The sequence below is a fragment of the Ovis aries genome, chromosome 1 (assembly GCF_016772045.2).
Source record: "Ovis aries strain OAR_USU_Benz2616 breed Rambouillet chromosome 1, ARS-UI_Ramb_v3.0, whole genome shotgun sequence".
In the NCBI taxonomy this organism is placed as follows: domain Eukaryota; kingdom Metazoa; phylum Chordata; class Mammalia; order Artiodactyla; family Bovidae; genus Ovis; species Ovis aries.
Window position 1 is genome coordinate 744,325 of NC_056054.1, and position 13,785 is coordinate 758,109.

Below are 13,785 nucleotides of genomic sequence, written 5' to 3' on the forward strand. Positions count from 1 at the left end.
CTGTCTGGTGGGCTCGGAGCCCGGTGGGGAGCCCAGCAGAAGCCTGCTCCTGTTTGTTTCCTCAGTGGGGAGAGCCGGGGGCCCCACCCTGACAGGGAGGCGGCTGGGGGGGGTGGCCGTCCAGGCTGACCTTGGACCCCTGCTGGACCTGCCTGCCTCCTGCAGGGGGTGCAGGGGGAGCCCCTCCCCCTGCTGCACTTCCTGCTCTGGTTGAGGTGCCGGGGACCCTAGCAAAGGCTCACTTCGGGGCTAAGTTTTGGGTTGGCCTGGGCGCCTATGGGAGCGGGGCGCACACCGTGGTGCTCAGCAGACGTGCCCAGGAAGGACTGTTTCTCCAGGCTCAGCGGGAACGGCTGGCCCAGACAGCGCCTCAACCCGCCTCCCAAGGGAGTCCTCTCGCAGTTTGTGAGATGCCCAGGCCTGGGCCCCCCGGAGAGCTGGCCGCGCTTGGTCTGGGTGGGGCCAGTGGCAGGCAGAACCCCGCAAGGCTGTACTTCCCAGGCACAGGCCTGCGGACCCTCCAGGGCCCTCGCCCTGGGCCATGTGCCGTCCCTTTTGGGAGACTTGGAGTTAACAGGAGGCTCCACTACGCCGGGCATTACATTTCAAACACAGTCACACACACACACACACTCCACAGGCGCAAAAGAGAAAAAAAATTCTTTTTTCCAGGTGCTAAAAATATTACCAGGAAATACTTTTTAGCAATGTGCTGCTTCAGGTTCCCCTCTGGACTCAAGGGTGCCTTTGTCTTTGCCATAGAAAGTCCACATTTATCAAAACCAAAATCGTTTTATCAAGCAGGCTCGTGTTTTGCGACGGGGAAACTTGAGCCTCCCCAATAGGCCTGTGACACTTTAATTTAGGGCCTGAGTGTGTGTGCAATTTAGATGGGGAGCCCCAAGCTGGACTTGGGACTTCCCAGGACCCCGTGCCAGCCAAGGTGGGGCGTGTTCCCCCACTGGAACCTGGCCAGGCAGGCTGGTCCCTGCAGGGCGGGGGCAGGGGCTCCAGCAGGGCTGTTAGTGGCAGCAGCTGGCTGGCTGCATCCCCAACTCTCTCTCCTTCTCCCCAGAGCCATGGGGCTTCCACACGGGTGACACCCCAGGGAGACCCTTTCCTGCTCCAAGAATGAGGTCAGCAGGTCACTGAGCCTGGAGGGCAGGTGGGGGTCCCACTCCTGGGGAGCCCGCCGGGTGTGGTCGCGACCCTGAGAGGCGGGCTGGGGCAGCTGGTGCCTGGAGCGGAGGGGGGCCTGGGTCCCGGGCACATGGCCACCTGCACAGGGCGCAGTGGCCATCAGACTTCCGCACAGAAGCTGCGCGCTCAGCACTGGAGACGCTTGAGGAAACAGTTCACTTCCATTAGAAAAGTCCTTTACCCAGATATACAACTTTATGTTGAACAAGTAAAAATAGTGTCTTCTCCACTGGTTGAACTTTCACTGAAATATGACAAATCCTAGAGGGTCCCAGGCATGCAAGGTCTCCCGGGAGCAGCCAGGCAAGGAGGGTCCTGAAATCCCCAGGAGAACGTTGGTCCAAGCGCAGGTGGCTCGCAGGTCAGTGCTGGGAGGTCTCTCCGACCCCTCCTGCGTCTGGCTCTGTTCCTCTTTCATCTGTGGGCGCCCGCTGAGCGCCTCCTCTGCGCTGGGAGCTTCGATCCAGACGTGCGACCCCGAGGGGCCAGGCCCGCAGAGAGGAGAGCGTCAAAGCCAGCTCGTCTCCGGCTGCGCTTGTCTCCTTGCTCTCCACCCGCCGCCCTCGGGGTCCCTCCTCCACAGGGAGCGGACTGCCGGGTCCCTGGGCCGCCAGGCCAGGGAGGAAGGGAAGAGGTCCTGAGAGTCACACACTGTCTCACGGCCTTCCCCTCCTGTCTGTGCGATGCTCTCCAGCGGAGGCCTGGGGGGCGGTGTCTCTGGGTTGCTCTTTGCTCTCTAACCGGCCGCTGCAGTGGGTGACTGTCTGGCGTCTACCACCACCAACGCCTCCTTTGCCCGGAGCATCAATGCTAATTGGTCACCACACTCTCCACCGCACTCTGGGAGTTGGTGATGGACAGGGAAGCCTGGCGTGCTGCAGTCCATGGGGTTGCAAAGAGTGGGACACGACTGAGTGACTGAACTGAACTGAACACTCTTCCGCTCTGAGCCTGGGTCAAACTTCAGAATCCTTCTCAACACAGCCGCCAGTAATTGGACAGGCTTGACAGGCGGAATGCAGAGTGTTTGGCCACCTCTCTCTAGACACCGCTTTGCACAGTCTACAACATACAGTCACCCCATGACTAAGCTCCATCTGGGGCTCCGGCAGGACAGCCTGGTGTACAGGCTGGGTCCATGTTGCAGCAGACAGGTGGCTGCTGTCACACGCTTGGGCCACAGCTCACATGACGGGGGTGGGGGGCTCTGACAGCTTCAGCCCTCTCACCCCCAGGGAGCTCGGTGGGCTGCAGCTGGCACCTGTGCTCGAGGAATGTCCTGGGCTGGCTGGAGCCCACAGATGCTGTCAACATGTCACTGACGAAACCAGAGGCCGTTTGGAGCGGAACCAGATCGCCCTGACCCGTGCTCATGGGAAAAGAGGGAAAAACGCTGACAGGTGAACCGCCCGGCCTGAGGTGGCTGCCTTGGTCTCTGTGGCAGCCAGGGCTGGATTCCCGCAGGAATTCCCAGCGTTTATGGGCTGGGAAATCGGGTGGTCCTCCAACAACTCTAACGTCTACACCCCAGGGCCTCTCGAGGCCAGTGAGTCACGGGGACCGGACTCTGAGTCACTTCCAGCCACCTGCCACCGTGACGGCCCCGCAGTTCCTGGAGATGGAGTCGGGCTGCCTCGGGGCGAGGGGAGGTGGCGGCTGGGCCTTGCAGGACATTATGTTTTTGGCTCCAGTTGGTGGAAATGTTCTCCACGTGTTTCCCTGTGTTTACAGAGCTGAGGGCACGGAATGCAGCCTGTGGTGCGGAAGTCGGCCTGCCGGGACCTGGCCTGGTCAGCACGCCCGCCTGGTGCCAGGTCGGACACGGGCCGCAGGGAGGCCCCGTGCAGCTGGGGGTTGGGGGGCGCCTCACAGAGCAGGGCCCAGAGCTCGGTCCTCGCCTGCCAGAGCCCGGGGTCCTGAGGGTCGGGGCAGCTTGGCGGTCAAGGGTCAGAGGGTGCCGCTGACTCCAGGGCACCCCTTGAGCTCGAGTCCCTGCTGAGCGGCGGTTCTGCTGCCTGCTGGTCCGGGCTGGGGCGGCCTGGCCACCTGGGCTCGGGAGCTGCCTTCACTTCTTGGCCCGGAAGGCCTGGCGGAGGCAGGCTTGCCGCCACTGCACGTCCCAGTCCAGCAGCTGCCTCCGGCTGGCCACCTGGGGACGGGCAGGAGTTCAGAAGGGCGGGCGGGCCCCATGGCTGAGCACCATGACCGGAAGGACAGGGAGGCCTCAGTCCCCGACTCCCGAGGGGGGTGTGCCTGCGGAGAAGCTCCAGGCAGACGGGCCGACGCACCAGCAGCAACGGGGTGTTTGGTCCTACCTATGTGCAAGGTCACCACCACCGCGTCCTGGGCACCGAGGCGACCACCCACCCCACTGGTTGGACCCCTTCCGCTCCGCCACGAGGAGGACAAAGAGCTCCTTGGCGGGTGAACCGAGCCCATGCGGCCTGGAGGGACACTGCTCAGGGGGAGCAGGCTTTACTACGTGTCCCGGCCTCAGGTTCCTCGTCCAGGAAATGGGGGTTTTGACCAGCCGGCTCCCTGGTGTCTGAGCGTTCAGAGCACACGGGGCAGCCCTGACGAGCATGTGTGTGTTTGTGTGCATGTGAGCACACAGGCATGAGTGTGCACACGTGTGCACGTCTGTGTATGCACACGCACATACACACATGCATGTGAGGGGCAGCGTGCGTGTGTGCATGTATGTGCGTGCATGTGTGTGCGTGCGTGTGTGTGCGTGCATGTGAGGGGCAGCGTGCGTGTGTGCATGTGTGTGCGTGTGTGCATGTATGTGCGTGCATGTGAGGGGCAGCGTGCGTGTGCATGTATGTGCGTGTGTGCGTGTATGTGCGTGTGTGCGTGCATGTGCGTGCATGTGCGTGCATGTGTGTGCGTGTGTGTGTGCATGTGAGGGGCAGCGTGCGTGTGTGCATGTGTGTGTGCATGTATGTGCGTGTGTGCATGTATGTGCGTGTATGTGCATGTGTGCGTGTATGTGTGCATGTGTGTGCGTGCATGTGTGTGCGTGCATGTGAGGGGCAGCGTGTGTGTGCATGTATGTTGTGCATGTATGTGCGTGCGTGCATGTATGTGCGTGCGTGCATGTATGTGCGTGCGTGCATGTATGTGCGTGCGTGTGTGTGCGTGCATGTGAGGGGGCAGAGTTACATGCTCAAAGCGCTGTTCTGCTTTGTGTCCACCCTGTCCCCCCCACACTGCTGACCTGTCCCCGACTCTGGAGCCATCACAGTGCAGTGTGCCAGGCGTGTCTGGACACTTCACACCCAGCGACCTCTGACTGCGGGACTGTCTGCCCCCTTCTTGATGGGGGACGGTGGCGGCATGGAGAGGGTGGTGACTTGCTTCTGCTCCTCAGTGACTGTGGGGTGACGGGAGGACACGTAGGGGCCCTGGGGTGGCCTGGAGGAGCTCAGGCTGAGGCCAGGCAGGCACAGGACCCCCTTCCCTGTCCACCCCTGCCAGCCCACCTGCCCCTCCAGCACCTTCGCCTGCCACTGCTGGGCCCTCTCTCGGGACACTGGGGCCTGTGCAGCCTGTGGTCGGGCCCCGTGCAGGCGCTCGGTCTCGGCAGCCTGGAGTCGCTGGTGCTGGGCGACCAGCTCCTGGAGCCGCTGGCTGTGGGCCTGCTCCAGCTCCGCCGTCTGGACCTGGGGGAAACCCCAGGCGCATCACTGCCCACCCCGGGCTGGGCTGCGAAGAGGCCCAGGGCGTCCAGGTGGCCCCGCTGCCCTCTGTGGGGGTCCAGGCCCCCTCCTGGACCGGCAGGTGGGCTCGGGGTTTTGTACACACATTCGACCTCTGGGCCTTGTCTGGGCTGGAATCCCGCCCACAGGCCTCCAAAATGAGCCTTGCGTCTGTTTTAATGGTGTCCTCCTCTCCACTTGGCTGGACTGGGGGTCCCACAGGCAGCACGAGCTGAGGCTTGCCCCTCCCCTACTTGCCAATCCCCTGTCTGGTGACAGAGGGGCGGTCCGTGGGGGAAGGGCAGGCACCCCCAGCACACACGGAGCACCCCCAGCACCTGCAGGCCTGCCTGACCCTGCGTCTCCCACGCTGCCCCTCTTCTGGCCCGTGCATTGGCTTACAGGTCCTTGACTGTTCCCCCAGTGCCCGCAGGGCCATGGACCCCTGCGACCTGAGGGGTCTCCCTGGTGGAGCCCCTCGCTGCCCGGGGCTTTGTCTCTGCACTGTTCTGCACCAGAGAGGTCCAGCCTGTCTGTCCCATGTGTGAGCTCATACTCATTGGACAGACCCAGCTTCCGGGACCCACACCCACCTAGACCCCCCAGCCCCTGAGCCCTCTGGGGACTGCCCTGCTTGGGCACAGCCCTTCCTGGCCCCACGGCCGCCATGCCCCGCAGAGGGCATGGGAGCGCTGGGGTAGATGCTCGGCCACTGGCCACTGAAGGAACACATGGTCTTTGGGGGAAGGTTTAGGGGCTCCTCTTGCCCCCGTGGGGACGGTCCCTTTGGAGGAAGCAGCTGACACACAGGGCGGACCTGGCCTGACTGTCAGTCACCGGGGCAGGACGGGGACCTGGGCCCCGATCAAGACCCCTCTCCACTACCCCGGCTCTGGGCCGCATGGGGCAGTGGTCAGGGGCCACCTGGCCGGTCCCTGCTTCTGAGCCCCCTAGACCTGCCCCCCTGCCCTCTGGACGGGCCTGGCCTCTGGGGGCCCTGGGACGAGGCAGGCGGGTCTGGAGGGCAGAGGGCCAGGGGCCATACCACAGCAGCAAAGGGTCCTTTCTTCTTCAGGACTGAAGGAAGGCAAGAGCCCCCTCCACTGCAAAAGGAAGTCCTGTTTCTTTAAAAATCCAGTTACACTCCTGGATGCGCATGTTAAAAAGAGGAGAGAAAAGTGAAATCCAAAATAAATAAACTGCTGCATCCGGGTTTCCCCTCCTGAGACACCAGTAAAGGGTTTATGGGCTTCGGGCCCCTCACAGCTGACCTCCTGGAACTCATTAGCTGCTCCTCCCCTCCCCCCGGGCTCCAGGGCTGCTGCCCGAGGCAGTGCCATCTGGGCCACCCGGCCCCCCCAGGCCCCCCACCCTGAGTGGCCACGGAGCCCTCGACTTCCCCAGCTCAGCACAGGGTCCTGCTGACCGGGCCCAGCCGGCCAACCCTCCTCTCGGGAGGGCAAGAGGCCTTGTGTGGACAGGCTGGCCGCTGGCTCTCAGTGGCCGTCCCGATCTGCTGGCCCCTGAGCCTCCGGCCCCAACTCTGTCCCCAGGGTCCCTGCCTCCCACGGCCACCCCACTGACCCAGCCACTTCCCTCCGGAATGCCCTCTCATCCCTGGGCCCACCTCAGCTGGACAGCGTGCCCCAGGTGGTGCCCTGCCGGTGCGGCCTCGCTGTCCTGCCTTGGGGCTTGAGGGTCAGTCTGCTCCGGAGCCCACCCTCCTCGTCATCACCAGCGGGGGCACAGGCAGTCATCAGCCCCTGCGGGGACCCCGCTGCCCTGGTTCTGCTCACAGGCACCCTATCCTGCCCTGCTGTGGCGGCGGCCTCTGCCTCTCCTCTCGACCTGAGCCAGCCCTCCTCATTCCGTGTTCCTATTCACACGGCCCCCACCCCATCTTTGTCCTTCCAAGTCCGAGAGCCCCAGGCACGGTCAGCTCCTCACTCATCCCAGCGGCCACGACTACGTGCTGATACGGCCAAGCCTGGCCTCTGTGTGCCTGGGTCCTTCTGCCCTTGGCCCAGGATACCCAGACAAGCCCCACCCCACCGTGGAACTGGTCTGTGCAGGACCCCGCGGGGCAGGCGACCCCTGACAAGCTCAGGAATCCACTGGCCCCTGCAAAGTCCAGGGGTTGAGCCATGTAACACTGGACCCTGTGCCCCCGTCTGAGAGGCCCTTGCTGGACACCATCACCTGTACCTTCATGAGGGACAAACCCTCCCTTCTCTGCCCAGGGCCAGTGCAGAGCCGGTCATCTGTGCCCACACTTCCGGGCACCAGGGCGGCAGGACACACCCTCCAGGGGACTCGGGTTCTGGGGGCGGCGGCCGCGTGCTAGGGCCACACAGCTCCAGGCAGCACTGGCTCACAGGGCAGGAACCACGTGTGTTGGGAGGTGATTGCCATGACTGGGAGCTTCCCCGGGGACAGCAAAGGTAGGGCTGGGGTCACACTGCGGAGGCGCAGGGACGTCCACGGGGGGCCTGCCAGCCCTGGGCTGACGCTGAGCTTGGCGGCAGGGGGACAGGCCCGGGTCAGGCGGAGCCCCCACTCGCAGGTTGAGACAGAGAAGCCCCTCCAAGCCCGTGCCTCCCCTGACCCAGCCCCTGCACGCCTCATTCCCTGTCTCTCCACCCCCACCTCTCCAGAGACAATCCCCTCCACCCCCTGATTCCCGCTGCCTCGCCCGGCGCACCGCGAGCTCCCCCTGCAGGCGGGCCGTCCGGGGCGCAGCGCGGCCGCCCCTCCCGCAGGACGCGCCTCTCCGCGCCGCGCGGCGCGCGCTCCCTGCTGCCGGGCCCAGCGCCTGGACCGAGCGCGGGCGGCGCGTGGACCTGGCGCTCCGGCCTGAGGCTGGGCCCCTGGCCCGGCTCATGACCCTCGCTGAAGGCGCATGTCCACTGTCCACTGTCCACCCGCTGTCCTCGTCGGGGCACCCGCAGTGGAGCAGCCAACCTCAGGCCCCGACTCCCCGCGCGCCCCTCCCGCCTGGGTTTCCCCCGCTGGGGGCTGGATGCCTGACGCCAGCCCCTAGCGTCTCCCTGGATGTCCCGTTACACACGGAGGGACTAATTCCGAAGGAAGGCAGGACCGTGCCCCCCGGGGCCCACCCCCTGCCGCAGGGGCTCCCGAGTGCCCTCAGGCTTGCGGCCCTTGCGCTCCAGGCGGGCCAGCGGCTCCTGCAGAGGCCTGCTCCCCCGCCGGGGCCCTGGCTGCGCCCCCAGCTCCCATCCAGGCCCAGGCGCAGCGTCTGGCAGCTCCTGGGGGAGGCAGACTCAGGCGGTCCTGGGGGCACAGCCCAGGTATGCTCCAGAGGACACAGCACCGGGCGTCTGCCTGGATCACGTGCAGGGCCGGCGTGTAAAGAAGCAAGAACGGTCAAGTACAGTGGGCACCCCTCACAGTTTTAGAAGCAGGGCTTGTTGGCCTGGTGTGGGCAAAGGCACCTCCCCACTGTGGTCAGAGCGGCCTCGGAAGGCAAGCCTGTCGTCCCTGCCTCGCTCCTGGCCCTTGGAATAAAGACCCTGATAGTCCTCGGAAGCTCGCACAGCCTGCGGGGCTCGGCCCCATGCCCACCACGTGCGGCCTCCTTCCTCTGGGCTGGCTGCAGTGCTCCCGGGACGCTGGGGCTTCCTCCTCAGCCCGAGCCTGTTGCTGCCCACTGCCTTCCTAGCCTGACAGCCCAGGGCCACGAGCCTGCCGGCCCACCCCCCCCCCTCCACCCCACTCGGAGCCTCGGTGAGAGGCGAAGGCGCCCTGTGTCTGCGGCTGGAGACGGCACAGTGGGCCTGGGCCTCTGGGAATGCATGTTGTCCTATTGTGGGCGGCTGAGTGGGAAAGCAGAGGTGAGGGGGCGAGGGAGGCAAACTGGGGTCCCTGAGATTGTCCTCAGGGAGCCCGCGGCGGCTCGGGCTGGGAGGGGGCAGCAAATGGACTTTCGAGCAGAGGGAAGAGGAGACACAGCCCCAGGAGGCTCGGCGAGCTGGCGCAGCTCGGGAGGGACGGGGGGCCCTTGTGCGGGATGCTCCAGAGGCCGGAGAATCAGGCCCCAAAGGACCCTCTGGACGGGACCAGGGTGCTGGTGGTCTCTGTGTGTGAGGCGGCGGGTTGGGGTGCTGAGGTCTGGGGACAGGAGGTGGGCAGCCCTTCCAGAAGCCTGGCTGGGGGAGGGGAGACGCGACAGCGGTGAGGGGAGGGGTGTGGGTTGTGGGGGGCACAGAGCCAGAGAGGGGACCTGAAGGCAGGGACCCTGATGATCCATCAGGCTCAGCCCTCGGGCTACAGGCTCAGGCAGCACACGTGTGGCTCACAAGGAGCGGGGTGACTAAGGGGCTGTCACAGCCTCTCCCAGGCAGTTTTCACTGGATGCAGGAGGAGGACGGGCTCAGGGGAGGGCAGGGCCGTGACTGGGGTCCTGTCCCAGGCTGGGTGAGGAAGGGGCAGGCGGAGTGACCCTGCATTGGTGTTTGGGGTTCTGACTATTTAGGATTTTAACTAAAGGTAGGAGTGCAACGCTTGTACCTAAAATTGAAGTTTCAGCCTTCTTTGTAATTTTGGAAATGACAGTTTTCTGTTTGTATACATTTTCCAGTGGAAAAGCAGAAGTTTCCCTCAACTATGGCTTAACCATTTCACAGGCTTTTAAGGAGGCCCAGGCGCTCCTGTGGAGCATCGCGCTACTCTCGTGCTGATGCGGCTCGTACGGGACTCTGTAACTGGAATGATCGCAGCAGGAACGGCGTGGCCACCCTTCATGAACATCACCCTGTGCCCCACTGGGTCTGTCTCCTCCTTGGGTGCCTTTGGTTCTGAGCCCTGATCCTGAGACAGGTGGGGGCTGGCCGAGCCGGCGTCACCAGCTCACAGTGCTCAAAGTGGGGTGCAGCTGCAGGTGGGCACGCTGCCCAGCCCTCCTGCCCAGGCTTGACGGTCTGCTCCGGCAGCTCCTGGGTTTGAGGAAGGGGCTGGGGCTCCTTGTGTACCCTTGGACCTGCGCCCAGCCTGGGTTTCCCTTCTGTGAACGAGTGTGATGAGATCTCACGGGGTTCCTGTCGGGACCAAGAGAAGGATGGGAGAACTGTGGGGACCCCCCTCATATGAGGGCTGCCGGAACGTGGGGGTCACAGAGGCGGAAATGCCTCAGGCACCAGCGCTGCAGGCGGGGGTGCCGCTCATCACCCGGCCTGTTTCACAGGAGCAGAGCCCAGCCCGTCCCTCTGAGCTCTTGGACTTGGGGCCTCAACCTTCTCATCCACTGGTGACTTGGACCGGTCTGTTCATCGGTTGGCCAGCGGCTGGTGTGGGTGGGCATGGGCGGCAGGTACCCTCTTGCAGGTGGCCCTTTGCGCCTGGTCCTGCCCTCTGGGAGCCCGGAGCCCTCTGGCCAGTCCTGGGACAGAACCGTCACTGGGAAGTGCTCATGTGTAAGGGGCAGAGCCCTTCTGTTTACACAGTGGGCCTCAGCGGCCCCGACAGGAGGCCCCCTCTGCGGTGGGTTCCTGGCAGCTGGAAGCTTCCAGCTCTGCCCTGCTCGCCTCTTAGCCCACCCTCACGCCAACCTCTGCCACTTTCACCGCACGACTGTTACAGTCAGTTTTCTTATTCTCTTTCAAAATCCCTTGGAAAATCTCAAACTCCTCTTCTCTGTAAACTGCTATCGACTTGTCCAGTTTCCCTCCAGGTGTACCACAAACAAGTAGAGAAACCGAACCAAGAAACAACAACCAAAATCAACAACCAAGACGGCAGGCGCGTGAGCAAAGGGCCGCCTGCGAGAGGGGCAAAGGGCCGCCTGCGAGAGGGGCAAAGGGCCGCCTGCGAGAGGGGCAAAGGGCCGCCTGCGAGAGGGCAGGCGCGCGAGCAAAGGGCCACCTGCAAGCCGGCTGAAAGCTCTGACCTCCCAGAGCCGCTGGCTCCCAGTAAGACAAGTGACAGAAAGAGACACAAGCTTTGATTATTCTTCCATTAATAAATGACCTTTGAATGAAAGAAGAAATAAAGACAGAAACTCCTGGAAAACTGGTTAAAAAAAAAGGGAGGGGGAAGAATTCATATTGAAAAGCATGATGAAGGAAAGTGTGCTAATATTGAAGAATTTGCTGTTGAAAGAATAAGCCTAAACATAAATACATCACTTATATAATCAGAGAGATCAGAAATGTTACAACAACAAAAAGGATGGTATTAGGGATAAAAATGGAAGCGAATGAACTAGACAAAAAGGAGAAAAGAGATAAAAGTTAATTCTTTGAAAAGGCCAATAAAACAGACAAACTGTTGGCAAGTTAAAGAGAAACGGAAATCTCTTAACATAACTACCAGTCCATCCTAAAGGAGATCGACTCTGAGTGTTCACTGGAGGGACTGATGCTGAAGTTCAAGCTCCAGTGCTCTGGCCACCTGATGCGAAGAGCTGACTCATCTGAAAAGACCCTGATGCTGGGAAAGATTGAAGGTGGGAGGAGAAGGGGGCGACAGAGGATGAGATGGTTGGATGGCATCACCAACGCAATGGACATGGGTGTGAGCAGGCTCCAGGAGATGGCGATGGACGGGCAGGCCTGCCGTGCTGCAGCCTATGGGTTCCCAGAGAGTCAGACACGACTTAGTGAATGAGCAACGGCAACAACACGTGTAAATAATGGTTAAATATGAGAGTGGCTCCCTGGTGCTGCATTCAAAAAGCATGAGATGAGTGACTTCCAAATGTCAAAAACTGACCCCAGAAGAGATGGAAAACGGAAACAGACCAGTGGGGGAAAAGTTGGGAGAGGGAATTCAGATGGTCATCTGAGACGACAGGCATGGCAGGGAGCTTGCAGGAGAGCTCAACGCAACCTTTCAAGAAAGCTTAGCTCTGAGGCTGTTTAGACCCTTGCAGGTGCTAGAAAGAGATGGGAAGCTCATCAATCCATTTTATGAAAACAGAAACACGTAACACATTGAAGAACTCGGGCAAGTATGGCACCCTCAAGGAACACAGACACTCCTGATCAAACACTAGGGATCCACTCCAGCCGCAGCGCGGGCCAGTGCCTCCGGCCCGGGAGGCCGAGCCGCTCCCCGCTTTGCTTCTAGAACCTGGATGGAAGCCTGATTCAGGCCCTGGAGGCGAGCTCTCTGTGGAAGAGTGGAGGGTGTGGAGGGCGTGTGGCAAGCTGGTGGACGTGGCATGCCTGGGTGCCAGGAGGCCGCAGTTAGCCCTCTGAGCCATTGAGGCCGTGACCTGGCTCTGGGCCGAGGACAGCCTCGGGCGGCCTCTCCCAGTGGGCGGGCGCCAGGACCCCCGCCGTGCCTCCCGCTGGCTGGGCCACCAGCGGCCTACGGGCCCCCCCGGGGGCCTGTGTTCGCGCGTGTCCTAACCTCAGGGCTCGGGTCTGCGTTGTTGATCTATTGAATTCCCAGGGTAGCCCTGGAAACGGCAGAGAGTGGGGGGTGGTTTGTTCTCAAACAAGAATCTTACTGTTTGCATAGCACAGCCTACCATTTAATTAGAAAAATATGTTTTTAATTAACTTTCTCTTGACAAACACATTGGCTTATGTGAAACAGGGGAAAAATCCAGTCCGTGAAAGTGAAAGATGTTGTAAACGGCAGGCCTTGCTCTAGCTCATGCTGGCAGCCTGGCCACCTGGCCTGGACGCACTGTGCACAGCGGGGTGTGTGGCCGTGAGTCCTGAGTGCCCAGGGAAACCCTGCAGCTCAGGTTCCCTGGGAGTCGGGCGCCGGGGGCCTCTGCTGACTTAGGGGTGCCTGAAACCCCTCCCCCGTGCCCACCGAAATGGCCAGCGGGTCACAGAAACTGGGAAACTTTCCTCAGAGCTGGAGACAGGGACTTTGAGGGTTCCCGAATGATGGAGAGCAGAGGAAGCCAACTGGCCTAAAAATAGGAGAATCGATAATTGCCAGGATTCTTAGAAAAATTGGACATAATTTGGATAGATTTTAGCACACATGCTCTGCTAAGCACTTGGCCAAACAGAAAAATGAATGTGGGCAGAGAGATGTAAACAACATCCCGAAGATGCTGTGAGCACCCGAGGGGGGCCCATGTAGGACCCCCATGTAGGACCGCCATGTGGAAACTCATGTAGGGACCTCAGAAGTCAGGCTGAAAGGGGTACAGGGGGTGCGGGTTGGCCTTCAGGGACCAAGGTCATAGGGGTTGAGTCACCAGGAAGGGCCCCAGCTGTGCTCGGAGGTCAGGCCTCACTTTCTGTATTCCTGGAACAGAAAAGTTCTGGGGGACTCAGCAACGTCTCTGGTGTCACTCCCCCACATCTCCTCATATCTCCGCACATCTCCACACATGTCCCCACATCTCCCCACGACTCTCTCCCCTCCCCACGGCCCCTATATCTCCCCGCCTCTCCCCATGGCTCCCCATACCTCCTCACAACTCCACACATCTCCACACATCTCCTCACATCTCCGCACATGTCCCCACCTCTCCTCATGTCTCCACACATCTCCTCACATCTGCACACATCTGCACACATCTCCCGGTACCCACACATCTCCCCATATCTCCTCACTTCTCCTCATGTCTCCTCACATCTCCATACATCTCCCCGCATCCACACATCTCCTCACATCTCCCCGTATCCACACGTCTCCTCACATCTCCACACGTCTCCTCATATCTCCACACGTCTCCTCACATCTCCACACGTCTCCTCACATCTCCACACATCTCCTCATGTCTCCACACGTCTCCTCACATCTCCCCGTATCCACACATCTCCTCATATCTCCGCACATCTCCTCATGTCTCCACACATCTCCTCACATCTCCACACATCTACTCACATCTCCCCACATCTCCCCGTATCCACACATCTCCCCATATCTCCTCATATCTCTGCACATCTCCACACAT

The 13,785-nt window shown here is 61.6% G+C and overlaps 1 protein-coding gene across 1 annotated transcript; it reads right to left on the reverse strand.

Annotated features, from left to right (window-relative positions):
* Positions 1–643: 643 nt before the first annotated feature.
* LOC121817700 (ciliary rootlet coiled-coil protein 2-like) lies at positions 644–5,570 on the reverse strand. The gene is made up of 3 exons (XM_060406938.1): positions 5,495–5,570; positions 4,701–4,879; positions 644–3,349 (listed from the first exon to the last, which is right to left on the reverse strand). Exons 1-3 carry the CDS (start codon positions 5,568–5,570, stop codon positions 3,266–3,268), a joined length of 339 nt encoding a protein of 112 aa, XP_060262921.1. The 3' UTR covers positions 644–3,265.
* Between the last annotated feature and the right edge of the window lie 8,215 nt (positions 5,571–13,785).

Excerpts from the sequence above, each read along its gene's own strand:
- LOC121817700 (XM_060406938.1), bottom strand. The coding sequence starts at position 5,570 with ATGGCGGCCGTGGGGCCAGGAAGGGCTGTGCCCAAGCAGGGCAGTCCC. Across the intron at positions 4,880-5,494 it reads TCAGGGGCTGGGGGGTCTAG|GGGGTTTCCCCCAGGTCCAG; the intron begins GTGGGTGTGGGT and ends AGTGATGCGCCT. Across the intron at positions 3,350-4,700 it reads CCCAGCAGTGGCAGGCGAAG|GTGGCCAGCCGGAGGCAGCT; the intron begins GTGCTGGAGGGG and ends GCCCGTCCCCAG.